Source organism: Pogoniulus pusillus, unplaced genomic scaffold (assembly GCF_015220805.1).
Source record: "Pogoniulus pusillus isolate bPogPus1 unplaced genomic scaffold, bPogPus1.pri scaffold_63_arrow_ctg1, whole genome shotgun sequence".
Classification (NCBI taxonomy): Eukaryota; Metazoa; Chordata; class Aves; order Piciformes; family Lybiidae; genus Pogoniulus; species Pogoniulus pusillus.
This window is the reverse complement of record NW_026974713.1, coordinates 529,567-547,455: the sequence shown is the minus strand read 5'-3', so window position 1 is coordinate 547,455 and position 17,889 is coordinate 529,567. Positions and strand designations below refer to the sequence as shown.

Here is a 17,889-nt window from a genome sequence, read left to right as displayed (position 1 = left end):
CAAATGCTTGTCCATGTGAGGCCTGTTTTTGTGGGTGTTGTGTGTCCTGTGTTTGATTCTGGAGTCATGGAATGTTCGGCTTGGAGGGGACCTGAAGGATCCTCCAGTTGTGGGCAGGGCAACCTTGCACTGGAGCAGTCTGCTTGAGGCCTCATGTGGCCTGGCCTTGGAGCCCTGGAGGGAGTGTGTCAGGCACATGTGGAGTGATTTGTGTCAGGAAGGTGTGAATTGAGCTGGCAGCTGTGGGCAGGAGGAAGATTGCCCCAATAGGCTGTTAAAGCTGAGCCTGAGTGCATTTCCCTGCTGCAGCAGGCAGGAGGCAGCCATGTGCAGAGTGTCTGCCTGGGAGTTGTTAGGCTCCATCTCCTTAGGCAGAAAGATTTGCTGACAGCTTTCAGGCTGCTTTTCAGTTCCCCTCAAGGTGTCCTGCTGACAGAGTGAGGTCAGGTGGAGCCTTTGCTGTTTGCCTGCAGGCTGACAGCTGCGCAGAGCTTTTGTCCCCTGTGCTGTCAGGAGCACTGTGCCCTGCTGCTGTTGGTGTGGAGATGGAGAAATGCTTTGTGGAAGAAGAGCAGGGAGCATTGAGAGCAGGATGAGATGTCCAGAGTGTGCTTGTGGCTGAGGCCTTGCTTTTGATTTGAGTGCAGTGTTTGATTTGAATGGGGGCAGCCTGTCCTGAGTGGTTTTGTTGGGAAGAAGTCCTGAAGTTTCCTTTGGGGACCTTGAGAAGCAGAGCAAGAAATTGCAGTTGTGCTCTTTGCTGCCTGCTGAGCTGTCAAAGGGAGGAAATGATTGGTGACAGTGAGTGCAGCAATTGCAGTGGTGTGCAAGGCTGAGCAGTGGTGTGGGCATCCAGGCCAGGGCAGGATTGTGCCCCTGTCCTGGGCCCTGGTGAGGCCACAGGGTGAATGCTGGGGTCAGTGTTGAGGCAGTGAGTGGAAGAAGGTCGTTGAGGGCCTGGAGCAGGTGCAGAGAAGGGCAAGAAAGCTGTGGAAGGGTGTAGAGAAGAGGGCTGGTGAGGAGCAGCTGTGGGAGATGAGGGTGTTGAGTGTGGAGAAGAGGAGGCTGAGTGGAGAGCTGATTGCCCTGTCCCTGAGAGGAGGTTGCAGTGAGGTGAGGTTGGTCTCTTCTTGCCTGTGTCAGGTGATGGAAGGGAGAGGAAATGTCCTGGGAGTGTAGCAGGGGAGGCTTAGGTTGGAGATGAGGAAGAATTTGTTTGCAGCAAGAGTGTTGAGGGAGTGGAACAGGCTGCCCAGGGAGGTGGTGGATTCCCCAACCCTGGAGGTGTTGAGGGCCAGGTTGGATGAGGCCTTGAGCAGCCTGGTCCGGTAGCAGGTGTCCCTGGCTATGGCAGGGGTTTGGAGATGTCTTTGGGTTCCCTTCCAGCCCAAAGCATTCTGTGAATGCTTGGATCTGGACACTGAGCAGAGCTTCAGTGGAGTGAAACTGTAAATAAGCAATGTTGTGAAGCTGGGTGGGAGCTTGGAGGGGCTGGGCTGGAGCTTGGCCCCTGCCCTGGAAGTAAAATTGGAGCTTTTATCACATTGGAAGTTGCAGGAGAGTTGCTTTGGCCTGCAGCTGTGCCTCAGAGTTTGTGATGCTCAAGAGGCAGCTGTGCAGTAGCTGCTGCAGGAACTGCGCTGAACTGGAAGGCTGCAGTCCAGAAGGAAAAATTTCTGCCTCACAGTCAGGCCCTGGAATCATCTCCCAAGGGCAGTGTTGGATTCCCCTGGCCTGGGCAGCTTTAAGAGTGATCTTGTGAGGGGCTGGTCCAGCTGATGGCAAGTGTGATGTCAGCTGGCAAGGTTGGAGCAGAAGGTCCTTGGGGTCCCTTCCAGGCTGGCCTTCTGTGGTCACAGAGCTGTGCTGGGCATGTTGAGGGCAGCTGCAAAGCTCTTGAAGCCTTTGTGCAGAGTGCCAAAGACATGAGTGAGCCTGGAAAGTGACTGCAGAGTTCCCTGCTGAGAGCTTTTCCGAGCTGCCCAAGCATTTGTGTGAGTTTCTGCTGAGCTGGGAAGGGATTTGGGTTGTTTTTCCAGGCAGTTGGAAAGCTTTTTAAGCATTCTTCTTGTTCTGCTCCTCCTTGGCCCTGTCCTCTTCATTGTCACAGGCTCAGAGGATGTTAGGTGTTGGAAGGGACCCAAAGAGATGATGGAGTCCAATCCCCCTGGCAGAGCAGGACAATCCTGTCTGACACAGATCACAGAGGAACACATCCAGAGAGGCCTTGAAAGTCTCCAGAGAAGGAGAGCCCAGGACCTCTGTGGGGAGGCTGTTCCTGTGCTCTGTGACCCTAAGAGTGTAGAAGTTCCTCCTTGTGTTGAGGCAGAACCTCCTGTGCTGCAGCTTACACCCATTGCTCCTTGTGCTGTCCCAGGGAGCAGTGAGCAGAGCCTGTCCCCCACTCCTGGCAGCCTTCAGATACTTACTTATAAACATTTATCCAGTGCCCTCTGAGTCTTCTTTTCTCCAGACTAAGCAGCCCCAGATCCCTCAGCCTCTCCTCATCAGCCATGCCCTCCAGTCCCCTCATCCTCATAGCTCTCCCTTGGGCTCTAACCAGCAGATCCCTGTCCCTCTTCAACTGGGGAGCCCAAAACTGAACACAATATTCAAGATGAGGTCTCAGCAGGACAGAGTACAGGTGGAGGTGAACCTCCCTTGATCTGCTGGACACACTCTGCCTAATACACCCCAGGATGCCATTGTCCTTCTTGGCCACAAGGGCACATTGCTGTGCCATGGGTAACTTGTTAGCCACCAGGACCCCCAGGTCCCTCTCCTTGGGGCTGCTCTCCAGCAGATCACCTCCCAGCCTGTACTGGTGCAGTTTGTTATTCCTCCCCAGATGCAGGACTCTGCCCTTGTCCTTGTTGAACTTCACCTGGTTCCTCTGTGCCCAGCTCTCAGTCTGCCCAGGTCTCTCTGGATGGCAGCACAGCCTGCAGCTGTCTCAGCCAAGCCTCCCAGCTTGGTGTCAGCAGCAAACTTGCTGAGCAGCCTCTGTCTGTCTGTGCCCTCATCAGTGTCATTGATGAAGATGCTGAACACTCAGGACTGTCCCCAGCACTGATCCCTGTGGGACACCACTGGTCACAGCTCTCCAGCTGATCCTGGCACCATTGCTCAGCACCCTCTGCACTCTCTGTTGCAACCAGTTCCTAATCCACCTCACTGCCTGCTCTTCCATCCCACACTGCCTCAGCTTGCTCACTAAAATGTCATGGGAGATGGTGTCAAAGGCCTTGCTAAGGCCAAGGCAGACTCCATCCACTGCTCTCCCTGAATCTACCCATTCAGTGATGGCATCATAGAATGCTCTGAGGTTAGTGAAGCATGACTGCCCCTTGGTAAATCCATGCTGACTACTCCTGATAAGCTTCTTCTCTCCCGAGTGCCTTGAGATGACCTCCAGCAGGAGCTGCTCCATCATTTTTGCAGGGCTGGAGGTGAGGCTGCCTGGTCTGTAGTTCCCTGGAACCTCTTTCTTGCCCTTTTTGAGGCCTGCAGTGCCATTGGCTCTGCTGCAGCCCTCAGGCACCTCTCCTGTCTGCCCTGATTTGGCAATGACGATGGAGAGTGGCAGAGCAATAGCATCAGGCAGTTGTCTCAGCACCCTTGGGTGCATCTCATCAGGGCCCTTGGACTTGTGAATGTATATTTTGTATAACTGATCCCTATGCCAGTGTGCACTGACCAGTGAGGGGCAGTCCTTCCTGCAGGCTTCCTCTCCTTCATCCAGGGTCTGGAGTCCATAGGAGAGTTCAGCCTGAGGTGTAAAGAGTGAAGCACAGAAGGCATTCAGCAGCTCTGTCCTCTCTGCACCCTCAGTTCTCAGACTGCCTCCTGGTCCAGCACTGCCCCCACACCTTCCCTGTTCTTCCTTTTCCTGCTGATGGATTTGAAGAAGCCTTTCTTGTTCTGTTTTCCTTCCTTTGCCAGCTTCATTTGCAAGAGGGCTTTGGCCTTCCTTGCTGCTTTGCTACACAGCCCAAGGCAGGCCTGTAGGAAAGCAGTCCTCCTGCAGCTGCTCTGTTTCCTCCTCTGCCTCTCCCTGGAGGCTGCCTTTAGAAGCATGGAACCGTAGAATGGTTTGGGTTGGAAGGGACCTGCAGAGGTCATTGAGTCCAAGCCCCTGCAGTCAGCAGGGACATCCTGCACTAGATCAGTCTGCCCAAAGCCCTGTTGAGCCTCACCTTGAATACCTCCACGGATGGGGCCTCAACTTCCCTCCCTGGGCACCCTGCAGTGTTGCAGCAGCCTCCTGGTGCAGAATTTGTTCCTGCCATCCAATCTCCATCTGCTCTGCTCTGCAGCTACTGCCCTCCTGCTGTCCCTGCAGGCCTTTGGGAGCAGTCTCTTTGCAGCCTTCTTGTAGCCCCATTAGGCCCTGGAAGGTCACTCTTAGGTCTGCCTGGAGCCTTCTTTTCTGAACACCCTCATCTCCCTCAGCCTGTCCTCAGTGCTGAGCTCTTCCAAGCCCCTGATCATTCTCATGGCTTCCTCTGGACCCTGTCCATCAGGTCCATGTGGTTGCTGTGTTGAGGGCTCCAGGGCTGGATGCAGCAGTGCAGGTGAGCTGTCAGCAGAGCACAGTGTCAGAGTCTGCTCTCTGCCTCTGCTGTTGTTGCAGCCCAGGCTGCCATTGGCCTTGTGTGCTGCAGGCTCACACTGCCTGCTCCTGTCCAGCTCCTTGTTCCCCAGCACCCCAAGTCCTTTTCCTCAGGCCTGCTTTTTGTGGGCTCCTCCTCGAGGCTGTGCTGATTGTGAGGCTTGTTGCAGCCCAGGTGCAGGAGCCTGTACTTGCTGTTGTTGAAGCTCAGGAGGTTCCCCTGGGCCACCCCTGCAGCTTGCCCACTTGAGCTCCCCCTTCTTCTTCTGCAGGGTGCTCTATTCTAGGTCCCTCTGCTGTGCCATGCTGGTTGTGTGGCTGAGCCTGGGACCTTGTTGGGGCCCTGGGGAGTCTGAGAGGGCAGAAAGTGAGTGCAGATGGAGAGATGGATGGAGAGATGGAGGGTGAAGGCTGCAGGGGGTGGGAGGTCTTAGTTAAGGAGCTGTGTGGCTCTGTCTGGTTCCTACCTGCAAGGGTGGAGGCAGCAACTGAGGCTGGAAGCACAAAGAGGCAAAGCCTTCCTGGCTCAGGACAGTCCCCTGACACCTTCTGACATCCACCACTGCCAAAGCTGGCCCTTGGGGTTCCTGCCCACACACCCCACCCCATTCTGCATGTCAGGAGTCACCTGAGCTCTCACTCCCTCTGTCCCCTTTCATCAGTTCCTGTGCTAGGAGGAGACAGGGTCCTTCCTCACCCCTCATATGTGACCCTTCCCCCTTGGCCTGTTGCTGTTTCCTTCAGGCCTCCAGCTCCTCCTGGCCTTTAGTCTCAGGACCTTCCATTCTTGAGCTCCTGCTTTCATCCCTGTTCTTTGAATGCTTCCACAGCCACAACATTTCCCACTCCACCCTTCCAACCCCAGCAGAGGTGGGGGACCCAGGGCCATGGGGCAGCAAAGACAGCAGGGCCATGGATGTGCTGTGAATGAGGGAAGGGTCTGGTATGGTCAGGCAGGAATTAGGCCTTGTTCCCCCAGAAAGGGCACAGGATCAAGGCCCAGCTGAAAAATGTATGTGCAGGAAATTATAGAGTCAGTCAGGGTTGGAAGGGACCACAAGGACCATCCAGTGCCAACCCCCTGCCATGGGCAGGGACACCCTACCCTAGATCAAGCTGCCCATAGCCTCATCCATCCTGGCCTTAAACGCCTCCAAAGATGGGGCCTCAACCCCCTCCCTGAGCAACCCATTCCAGGCTCTCACCACTCTCATGCTGCAGAACTTCTTCCTTATCTCCACTCTGACTCTCCAGCTCTGCTCCATCCTCCCCAGTCCTGTTACTCCCTGGCAGCCTAAAAAGTCACTCCCCAGCTCTTTTGTAGCCCATCTCAGCTCCTGGCAGGCCACAAGAAGGTCCCCTGGGACGCTTCTCTTCTCCAGTGTGCACAGCCCCAACTCTTTCAGTCTGTGCTCACTGCAGAGCTGCTGCAGCCCTCTGAGCATCCTCGTGGCCCTGCTCTGGACACACTCCAGCATCTCCACATCCCTCTTGTCCCAGGGGCTCCAGAACTGGATGCAGTACTCCAGGTGGGGTCTCAGCAGAGGGGGAGAATCACCTCTGTGGCCCTGCTGGCTGCACTTCTGCTGCAGCTGTGGCTCTGTTTGTCTTTCTGGGCTGCAAGTGCACACTGCTGGCTCCTGTTGAGCTTCTCCTCCAACAGCACCCCCAAGTCCTTCTTGTCAGGGCTGCTCCCCAGCCTGGCACTGCCCAGCCCGGATTGGTGCTTGGCATTGCCTGGTCCGAGCTGCAGGATCCTGCACTTGGTCTTGTTGAACCTCCTGAGGTTGGCTTGAGCCCAGCTCTGCAGCCTGTCCATGTCCCACACCACAGCTTGGTGTGGTCAGCCCACTTGCTGAGGCTGCACTCAGTGCCTCTGCCCGTGGCACCCAGAGAGATGTTGAAGAGAATCTGTCAGCATTTGAGGAGATGAAAGCAGTGAATTGTCCTGCACCTCTGCATGTCAGGGTTCAGGCAGATTTGAGCAGTGTGAAACAAGGAGAGCAGGAAGGGTAAGGTTAGGTTGTTCTGGCAAGGGAGCACAGCTGCAGGAGAAAAGAACCTTGAGTTGTCTGTAGCTGAGCTGCGTGAGGGGGATTGAGGGGGGCCGATGGGTGAGCTGTGCCTCTAGGCCTGTGGGCAGCCCATGTTGTGCTGTGTGACCTGTCAGAATTGTACACCTTGTATTAGCCACTGTATAAGCATCACTCTTAGCTTCCATAAGGGGCATCGACCTCTCCACCACATTGGTGGGAGGTGATGTCAGAGTGGTTTCCCTGCAGGGACTCTGAGAGAGGAGCACACCTGGCACCTGGTGACCCCCGACGTGATTTCTCGGGACGAGGAAGAGTCTGGCAGCGGATGGCAGGAGGAAACAGGGCTCTGGCCTGCTGGTGAAGGGAGCCAGGCCTACATTAGAGGTAGGGTAGTGGATCCAGAAATCATTAGGGGTGAGAAATGGGAAAGAGCTGCTGTGAAAACGTTAATGCAGCCTGTGTGAAGAAGGGAGATACGCCTGAAGGAGGGGGATTTAGTGCAGTTCCTGCTGTGGAGCCAAAGGAGGAGATATCTAAGAGACTTAAGGCAGCTGTTCAACAGTGGAGGTCTGGCAAAAGCAGGAGAAGCTTTATGGGGGTGGTAAGCATCGGGAGCAGGCTGTAAATCTGATGCTGGAGGAGGATCGGTGAGGAAGAAACAGTGGTGCAAAGCTTCTCTGAAGCTCTTTCTCTCTGTGAGAGATGTCCTTTGGGGCAGTCAGACTTTACAAAGCTATTTTTGCTGTGCCAAACCAACGATCATTCAGCACCTGAGAAGCCAGGGCTCCAGAGGGGGCTGTAAATGTGCCCTTAAGGAGCAGACAGGGGAAAGAACTGCAAAGGCAGCAGCTAACAGCTGGAATTTCACCCTAATCAGAGGCTTGTGTTGGTAGCTGCTGCTAAGCCGAATGCCATAGGAGTGCTGAGTGCTTCACTACCATCTCCTGAGGTGCCTGCGGCTCAATTCCACCTGCGCAGAGCTCACTTTTCGGCTGCAGAGATGGAGGGTTTGGAGCACAGAGGGGTGAGGTCGCAGGCCGAGGGAGGGGCCAGTTTGTCAGTGGAATCCATGGAAGCTGTGGGAGGTGTATCCTCCACAGGATTCACCTGCACACCTCCCTGCCTGCTGGAGCAGCAGGGCCCACTCCCCCCCACACTTTCTTCTTTTTCTTCTTTCTGGCAGTGTATCTTCTGTGGAGAAGCAGCGCTTTGTTCTTAAAGGGACAGAGTGCATTTGTGAGAGCCTTTTGCAGACTAAAATCCTGATGATGTTTTTAGCTTCTGATTGTAATAGATTTAGAGCTAAAGAGCTTACTGGTTAAGATATTAAGTGGCTGTTCACTGTAATAGAATATCAGTAAGTTTTGGAGTCATTTTAGCAGGGTGATGGTGATAAGGCTTAGGTATTTAAAATATGGCATGTTAAGTAATTGGTAGTTGCTGTACTGGAGTATTATGGTAAGAGTTGTTTTGCTAAGTGTGTAAGTTAATGATTCTCTCTTTGTGATGGTTGATTTAAGTTTTTTTGTTTTTTTCCTGGGCACCAGGGTGTTTTCAGAGAGCTCTGTGGAATGTATCAGCCTCTTGGATTTCTTTGGTTTGTTGTTTTTTTCTCAGTACTGATTCAGTGTTTTTAATTTTTAGTTTATCAATTTCTAGCATTGATGTGGTTAAGACTAAGAGTTTGTGGTAGGGGTATTATAGGATATTTTTTCCTTTTTTTTTCTGCATATCAAGATAACACTGTAGGATAAGGATAATGTAAAAACAAAACAAAAAGTGGGAGAGAGGAGAGAGAAAGAGAGACAGAGGAAAACTTGAAAATTCTCTGGTTGCATCCCACAGAGAAATTCACCCTAGAGAAGGCCAAAGAGATTTGTTAGCCTAGGGCATGAATGTGTTTGCATCCTTATATCTGTTCATGCATTTGTTTGTGTGTGCTCACAGGTCTTTTGATTGGCTACCAGCTCGTTATGTGCAGCCTGCTTTGGCAGTGAGCAGAAGTCTTGCTCAGATGGCTGTGGCAGGAAATTGAAAGGTGTGCTGAGATGTGGTTGTGTGCTCAGGCTTTGGTCATGCTTTGAGTTAGGTATTTTGTTGGCCCTCTGTTATAAGGGCCAGAGCCACTCATTGTCAGAGATGGGGAGCAGCTGTTTCTGTTAGCAATGTTTAAGGTGCTGTGTTTGTTACCTTTCTGTGCAGGGCCCTGCACAAGAGGAGAAGCACTGCCTTCATTTTAAAAGGAATAGAGGAATTGTGGGAATGAGGTCTACATGGATGGAGTCTGAACAAGCAGTGCTGTGATGCTCACGGGTCCATGTGTCAGCTGTGGATATTGTTACTCTGTAGGCACTGCAGTTACAAGGGGCAGAGGAGTCTAAATAGATTTGAACAGAATCTGCCCAATTTGTCAAGGCAGAATAGAAAATTGGACACTAGAGTGTTGATTTGGCTGTGCAGGAGAGGGAGCGACACCAGTCTTACACCAATATAATTAGGCCTTGTCCCCCCCAAAACGGCACAGGATCAGGACCCAGCTGAGAAATGTATGTGCAGGAAATCATAGAATCAGCCAGGGTTGGAAGGGGCCACAAGGACCATCCAGTGCTAACCCCCCTGCCATGGTCAGGGACACCCCACCATAGCTCTGGCTATCCACAGCCTCATACATCCTGGCCTGAAAGCCCTCCAGAGATGGGGTCTCAATCCCCTCCCTGAGCAACCCATTCCAGGCCCCCACCACTCTCATGGTGCAGAATTTCCTCCTCACCTCCAGCTCCATCCCCTGCCCTGATTGAGAGATGTGGAGAGAAGCTTGATGCAAGCTAAGTTCTGTGTATTGTACTTTCTGCACTTGGTTATATACCTTAACATACAAGCTGAAAGATTGTGCCACATCCTAATTGGTCGTTAAGACAGACCTCAGTACATACCTCATGGAGACAGACCTCGTACATTAGCAGCTGGATAAGCCAAGGTTAACAAAACCTCAGGCTCATGTTCCGCATAGCTCTGTCTGCTGCAACAGTCCTTAAGGTCATCTCGACCCTCTGTTAACTCAGGACTTTTCCCCTTCATACCTTCTGCACCTGTGGCTTATGTTCTAGTATGTCAGCACTAAAAGTCCTACCATTCCCAACGTTTCCCCCTTTGTGTTGTACAAAAAGTATCCTTGCAGAGCCTTCTGTCACCTTCTGCATACACTGCAACAAGCATGTTGAAAAGGGAGGGGTTCTCCGGGGATGCAGTCGCTCAGCAGAGAGCTCTGTCCTGTTCCATTAGCAAGGGTGATCCAAACATGAGTTTTGTGCAAAGAAAAGGGGAAGGGCAGAAGAAAGGTTTATTTTTTTTACAAGTACAGAGGATGCATAATACAAAATTCCCTTCTGGGAGTGACATTTTGCCAGGGACTCCACTTGCAGTGTGAAGGCTCAGTCCTCAGTGTTCGACAGGCTCTCTCGATGTGGCCGTGCGCTCTTCGCCGCAAGCCACCGGCTCCTTTTCCTGTGGAGACACAAGCATCCCCTCTGCCCCACGTTATTGATGGGTGCAGGCCTACAGTTCTCCCAGCTTCTAAGTCAGGAACCATAACAGGAGGCTTCTCCTTTTTCTCAGAGGAGTCGTTGGCATTGCAGTGCCTGATGATCAGGGGAGTATTGTCCATGAGGGAACAGTTTAAAGAAGTAAAAGTGTGCAAGGCCTTTTGTAGTCTTTCTTCTGGGGTGGCTGCCCCCATTGTCCCTTTCTGCTGTCACAAGAGATGTTTAAGTGTTGGATGGGCACGTTCAATCATCGATTGCCCTGTGGGGGAATGAGGGATGCCTGTAACCTGAGTAGTCCCCCAAGTGGATAAAAATGTTTGAGCCTTTTCAGGTGCAATACACAAAGCAGCTTTAACAACAGTGCACATGACAAGGGCCACAGCTTTCTCCATGATCTCTGGGTACTGTGCTGCCACAAGGAGATCATCCATGTAATGATATAGCAACTCTTCAGGTATTTCCATTGGTACCTTGCTGAGAGCCCTAGCCACATAGCACTGACAAATCCTAGGGCTGTTTTTCATCCCTTGAGGCAGTACAACCCACTGCTGTCTTTGCCACGGGGCTTGCATGTTCATACTTGGAACCGAGAAAGCAAATTTAGGAGCAGCATCTGGATGCAGTGGAATGTTGAGAAAACTATCCTTAAGATCAATAATAGTCAAATGCCAATGTCTCAGGATCATAGGTGGGGAGGGGAGGGCAGGTTGTGAAGCCCCCATAGGTTCCATCACATCATTACTTTTCCTGAGCTCATGGAGCAAGTGCCACTTGCCTGATTGTTTTTTAATAACAAAGAGAGGGGAATTTCACGGGCTCATGGAAGGAGCAATGTGACCCTTGTTAGCTTCTTCTCTGCCAGCCTGCCAAGGCCAGTTTTAAGAGCTACTGCCTTTAGAATACGAAACAAAAGCTATGCCCTGTACCTTACTTCTGGACTTTCTGTTAAGCTCAGCGCGTTTGTGAACTGCTGTGGGGCTGCAAATGCCCATGAACCATGAGGACTGTTTACTGCTCCTGGCAGTTCTGATAAAGGTCTTCCCAGGAATGCCTCAAGATGCAGTTCCACAGTGCCACTTTCTATGCCATATTGACAAATTGGACACTGCCAGTGCAAGTCCTGATCAAATCTATTCACACTTCCCCACCCTTTGTAACTGCAGTGCCTACAGTGCAACAATATCCACGGCTGACAAGTGGAGCTGTGGGTGTTGCAGCACTGCTTGTTCAGACTCCATCCATACAGACCTCGTTCCCACAATTGCTGTTTTTGTTTTAAGCTGAAGGCAGCATTTCTCATCTTTTGCAGGGCCCTTTGCAAACAGGTAACACCCACAGTGCTTTAAACACTGCTAGCAAAACAGTTGTTCCCCATCTTTGCCAGTGAGTGTGTTTGGCCCTAATAACAGAGGTCGAACGAAATACCCAACTCAAAGCGTGACCAAAACCTGTACACCAACCATATCTTATGTACATTTCTGTGCACAGCCATCTGAGCAAGGCTGCTGCTCACTGCCAAAAAACTTGTGTGTGATGATTTGGGCTCACTGCCCCTCCACACTTTGGAAACCACCCAGACTGGAGTCAGCTGGCTCTGGAAATTGAATGAAGCTTATTATTGACAGCTTAGCAGAATGTGCAAGCAGATATTTGCAGTCTGTACAGGTATATACAGAAATAGACAAGGTAAAAGGTAATACAGAAACACAACAGCCCTCCCAGAAACCTGAGTCCCCAGGAGGGGCTCCCAACCACCCCTTCACCTTCCCCCTACCCCTCTAAACCTTGCTTCAGTCCCAAGGAAGAAGAGAGGTTCAGCCAGGGGGTTAGGAAGCAATGTGGATTAGTCAGAGAAAGGGAGGGTGAGGTTAGAGAGATGCAGCTCAGAGCTCCTCAGCAGGAGTAGTGTCTTATCTATGTTTTGATTCCTGTTCTTATCCATCTCAGCAAGCCTATGAGGGAAGTAGGCATCACCATTGTTCTCTTTTCACAGCCTGTAATCTAATTCTTCTCACCAAAACACTCTAGCTTCAAACTAGCACATTCTGAACATCAGAAGCTGATATCCATCAAACAATCCCAAGCCCATTCATTCTCTAGGCCAACAAATCCATTGGCCTCCTCTAGGGTGAATTTCTCTGTGATGTAATCAACGAATTGTTGAATTTTCCCTCTCCCTCTTTCTCTAATTTTTTTACATGAACCTTATCCTGTAATGCTACCTTGATAGAAGAAAAAAACACAAAGAAAAAATATCCTCTGCTACCCCTATATCCTATACTATCCCTGTCATAAACTCTTGGCCTTAACTATATTGTTTATCAACTTAAAAAATATATCAACTAAAGGAAACGAAACCTTTAAATTATTACTGAGGAAAAGCAAAGAAAACCAAGAAAATCTCAGATCCCTGGAGCTGCTGGAAAATACTCTGATACCCAAACCAAGAAAAGAACCTTAAATCACAGCTCATGCACTGACAAAACAACTCTTGTTGTATTATTCCGTTATATTAACTATTGAACATGTTCAGCTCTCAGGTGCTTAGCATACTCTCTTTTAATTACTGACTCTAATTTAATTAAGTGTCATGGAGGGGGATTCTGCCACTTACACCAGTTGTGGCAAAGGGGAGAAATTAATTAATGCGAGAGCATATTTATAAAAGACCATATATTTATTCCAATATTTCCACTCTCACCACCCTCAACCACTGAACTGTAATATTAATATTTGTTCTACACTGTTGTGAAGACATTATGGGAATATATATATCAAAGTTTAACTATTGTAACAACTAGCATACATTCAAACTATTAACAGAGAGTTTTCCCCAGGGCTTAATGCCCCTTGGGGTCATATACTACTTGCCCAGCAAGGGTGGGCTAAAAGCTGTTTTTCTGCTCTATGGCAGAGGCAATAGAAATTAAAGAAATTGCAGAGGCATTCAAGTGTTTTCTCACAATTCTGATTAATCAATAATCCCCCTCCGGGGCTACATCACAGCCCGTGCCTAGTGTCCAATTCATCAGGGTCTCTGCCTGTGGACTTTGAGGCTGGAATCCTCTGACTTCAGGGGAAATTACAGTCTCTGCCCTTATGCTGCTGGCTCCTTCTGGATGCTCTGTCCAGGGAATTCATAGGCAGGACCTCCATGTGCAGAGGCAGGATTCCATGCAGTCTGAGCACAGGTCTAATGCTGGCTATTGAGACTGATCGAAGGCAGACAAGTGGGTCTGCTCCTGGCAGCTTGTGGCAGTGGTGCACACCAGGCAGTCCTAGAAAGGCAGGCATAAAGGTGCAAGGAAGTATGCAGGCAGGAGGCAAGCAAGCAATGTGGCAGAGCCACAAGTAATGTGGGGCAGACTGCACGTGAGCCTGTGCACCCCTATTATTAAATGTGGGCCAAAAGTTAATGGTCTCATTGGCCACTTGAATGACCAATCCGATTGGCTGCCAGCCAAACCTTACCATATTAGGCAAACCCCACAGGCCTGGAGTCCAACTATGGGAATCACGTGGGTCCAGCACTAGGCACTCATGAGCTGAGTGTGTGGGGACTTACACAATCAGGTGTCCTGGGCAACTGACTTTATGGCCCGAGTCTGTTGTGATCCTATTTGCTCGATTACCCCTGACATGGGCAGAGACACATGTCCAGGCAGAGCAGGCATAAATAAGCCTGCTTTCGGGCCTACAGGCCCTCCACAACACTGTCTGCTGGTGTTTGTGTGCTGGGCCAGGAGCTGAGTCTGCACTTGTTCAGCAGCCCTACCTGGCTGCTGTGCCCATGGTGCTGGGCTTGGGAGCTGGTTGCTCCAAGCCCCATCTCTGCTGCATGGTCCTGGGCAGTGCTGAGCCATGCCTTGCAGGTCAATCCTCTCTTCTGGGGCCTTTGGTTGTGTCTGGCAGGGACTGTGTCCTCTCTGCAGCAGCCCTGTCCCTCTGTGCTGAGAAAGAGCAGAGTTTGCAGAGCTGCCCCTGGGAAGGGCCCATCAGGTAAAGAACCCAGAGTGGGGGCCAACAGCAGGACTCCAGGCTGTTGTTGATCCATGTGGTACATCCCAACCCCCTGCAGAGCCTCCTACCCCCCACATTTCACTGCCACTGGGGCTGTGAGGGACATCCTCTGCTGTAGGAGTCTGAGGGCCCCCCAGGCAGGTTGGAGTCAGTTGTTTGGGAGGAGGTTGTGTTTGGGTCTGGGATGTGCAGTGTGGGTGGGAGAGGGTTGGAGGTTGTTTGGTCTTCCTGGGTGAGCATTGCTGCCTCTTGTCTGCAGCAGGAGGGATCAAAGAGCAGGGCCTGGAGCAGAAACCTGCCTGCCGACAGCCCAGGGCTGGCAAACAAGGGGCTGGGATCACTTTGTAAGGACCAGAGCGTCTCCGCTCCCCCAGCACCAGCACCTAGGATCTCAGCACAGGCATTGGAGATCTGCCCCCTCTGTGTGGAAAGAAGTGAGGGTTTGAGGGCCATTCTGCATTCTTTGCCTCAGCTGAATGTTGGTTGTTGGGAGGTGTCAGAAGCTGTATTGTCCCAGGCAGGATGTCAAGGTTTGAGGTGCTGAGGTCAGGTGCTTCCATTTTCCCTAGGTAAGAGGAGTGACCTCGTGCTCCACTAACATGGCCTCAGAGAAGGACCTAGACAAGAGCTGGGAGGAGAAGCAGTGCCCAGAGAGTAAGATGGAGCAGACCAAGTGCAGCCTGAAGAATGAGGAGAAAGATCTCAAGGCAGAGAATGACAATGAGGGGAATGATGACTGTGGTGATGTTGAGTATGAGGATGATGTTCAGGGTGAAGATGACCATGATGAGGAGGAGGAATATGAAGAAGAGATTGAGTTGCTCTCAGCCCCCTCTATGCCAGTCAAGCAGCTTCCTCAGTGTCCTGAGTGTGGGCAGAGCTTCAAAAGGCACTACAGGTTGATTGAACACCGCCGAATCCACACGGGCGAGAAGCCCTTCAGCTGTGCTGACTGTGACAAGAGATTCATGAGGCGCTCAAACCTCATTGTCCACCGCCGCATCCACACGGGCGAGAAGCCCTTCAGCTGTGCTGACTGTGACAAGAGATTCACACAGCTCTCACACCTCATTGCCCACCGCCGTATCCACACGGGCGAGAAGCCCTTCAGCTGTGCTGACTGTGAGAAGAGATTCATGAGGCGCTCAAACCTCATTGCCCACCGCCGAACCCACACGGGCGAGAAGCCCTTCAGCTGTGCTGACTGTGAGAAGAGATTCATAAGGCGCTCAAACCTCATTGCCCACCGCCGAACCCACACGGGTGAGAAGCCCTTCAGCTGTGCTGACTGTGACAAGAGATTCACAGGGCGCTCAACCCTCATTGCCCACCGCCGAACCCACACGGGCGAGAAGCCCTTCATCTGTGCTGACTGTGACATGAGATTCACACAGCTCTCAAACCTCATTGACCACCGCCGAACCCACACGGGCGAGAAGCCCTTCAGCTGTGCTGACTGCAGCAAGAGTTTCACTCACAAGTCTGCCCTCACCCAGCACGGCAGTGTGCACACCACTGAGAAGTCCTTCAGCTGTGGAGACTGTGGAAAGACCTTCAAACGCAGCTCCACTCTCACCATCCACCGCCGCACCCACACCAGAGAGCACCTGTACCCCTGTGCAGAGTGCTGCAAGAGCTTCACCACGAGCTCACAGTTGATCCAGCACAGACTCATCCACAGCGGTGAGAAACCCTACAGCTGCAGGGACTGTGGCAAGACCTTCACCCACAGCTCTGCCCTCACCAAGCACCGTCGTGTCCACAGCAGTGAGAAGCCCTTCAGCTGCTCTGACTGCGTGTGATGGTTTAGGCTCTTACCTGCCCCCCCACACACACACTTTCTATTTTCCCCAGCTAACCCAGAAGGGACTCCAGGAATATAAATGAAGCTATTTGTTTTACAGCAGCAAATATACAGGCAGCTATTCACAATATATACAGTTATATACAGAAATATACAAAGGATAAACAATACAGAAGCACAACTCCCCTCCCAGAAACCTGAGTCCCCAGGAGGGCTCTCAAACCACCCCAACACCTCCCCTTGCCCTCTCAACCTTACCCCAGTTCTCAGAAAGCAGAGAGGTGCAGCCAAGAGGTTAGGGAGCAAGGTAAGTGGCAGCAAGGTTAATGAGATGCAGCTTCGTCAAAGCCCAGAAGCAAAGTGAGAGACAAAATGGAGAATGCTATCAAATGTTTTCTTCTTCTTCCCAGAACTCTCAGCATGACTGTGAGAGAAGTTGACATCACCATTGTTTTCATTTTTCACAGCCCATTATCTAGTTCTTTTACCAAAACATTCCAGCTTGCTTCAAACTAGCACACTGCGGCAAGAGCTTCACCTGTAGCTCTGCCCTGACCCAGCACCGTCGTGTCCACAGTGGTGAGAAGCCTTCACCTGCTCTGACTGTGGCAAGAGCTTCACCCGCAGACACACTCTCACTTCCCACCACTGTACCCTCACTGGCGACCAAGCCATGCTGCAGGGCAAGCACAAATAGTCCCAGCCCGGGTCTGTGGGGGTTATTGCACCCTCACCCTGAGAAGGCCTTTCCAGCAGATTGAACCAAAATCTCCTCTTTTCCAGATGCATTTCTCAGAGGCTGGGGGCTCCAGCAGGAACCAACACCTCCTGCCCTGTTGAGCACCAACCAGTGCTGCTGAGAATCATGGCAGTGCTGAGTCAGCACAGCCAGAGCTGCTGTTGGAGCTGGGCTGAGCTGTGCAGGGATTTGTCTGGTTCTTTCCCCCTATGCTTTGTGTGTCCCTGGGGTAAAGCCCCTCCTGCCCCGTGCCCAGGTGTGTCAATAAAAGCCCACAGTGACCCAAATCCTGTCTTTTGGCTTTTATTTTAGCCCTTGCTGCCCACAGTGCCCAAATGTTGGGGGCATTTGTTCCCTAGGGCCAGCTCCAGAACAAGAGGACACAGCCTCAGGCTGCGCCAGGGGAAATTTCGGCTCGAGGTGAGGAGAAAGTTCTTCACTGAGAGAGTCATTAGGCACTGGAATGGGCTGCCTGGGGAGGTGGTGGAGTCGTCGTCCCTGGGGCAGTTCAAGGCAAGGTTGGATGTGGCACTTGGTGCCATGGTCTAGCCTTGGGCACTGTGGTAAAGGGTTGGACTTGATGATCTGTGAGGTCTCTTCCAACCTTGGTGATACTGTGATACTGTGGAGGCCTGTTCCCAGATTGGGGAGGTCAAAGAGAGGTTCTTGGAGGAGTCTTAAGAGTCTCTTGCTGAGAGTAGTCTCAGGGACATCTCAGAGGGTTTTTTTAGAGGTACCAGGGGATGTTAGGTGTTGGGGGTTGGGGGGGGTGTCTGGAGGATTCTAGGCTTGACTTTGGGGATCTTTGTAGAGTGTAGGGCACATCTCAGGGATGTCTTTGGAACCCCCTGGAAAGCTTCTCTCAGATTTGTGGTAAGTGGCTCTGGTGCTTTCCAGCAGGCCTGGGGCTTCCCAAGGCCTTCTCCCTAGCTCAGCAGTGTTCCTGCTGGATGCCCACTGATCTGTGGCTGCTCTGAGGCTTTCCAGCAGCCAGAGGTGTGCAGAGGTTTCTTGGAGTGTTCAGGAGCTTTGAGGAGCCTGAGGAGTGCCAAGAGTGCCAAGAACCTTCTCTCCTGAGGCAGCAGGTTGAGCTAAAGAGTAGTTAATCTTTGAGCCTGCTGCAGCAGGATGAGAGC

The 17,889-nt window shown here is 51.7% G+C and overlaps 2 protein-coding genes across 2 annotated transcripts in view; one reads left to right on the top strand and one right to left on the bottom strand.

Annotated features, from left to right (window-relative positions):
• Positions 1-17,889, bottom strand: part of LOC135174396 (zinc finger protein 850-like) — a 393,382-nt gene that overhangs the window by 33,001 nt on the left and 342,492 nt on the right.
• LOC135174398 (gastrula zinc finger protein XlCGF26.1-like) overlaps positions 1-17,889 on the top strand; it is a 147,839-nt gene that overhangs the window by 4,584 nt on the left and 125,366 nt on the right. Inside the window, exon 3 of the mRNA XM_064141677.1 lies at positions 14,780-15,690. Coding sequence (XP_063997747.1) covers positions 14,810-15,690 — 881 coding nt within the window. The 5' untranslated portion in view covers positions 14,780-14,809. The remainder of the gene's footprint in view (positions 1-14,779; positions 15,691-17,889) is intronic.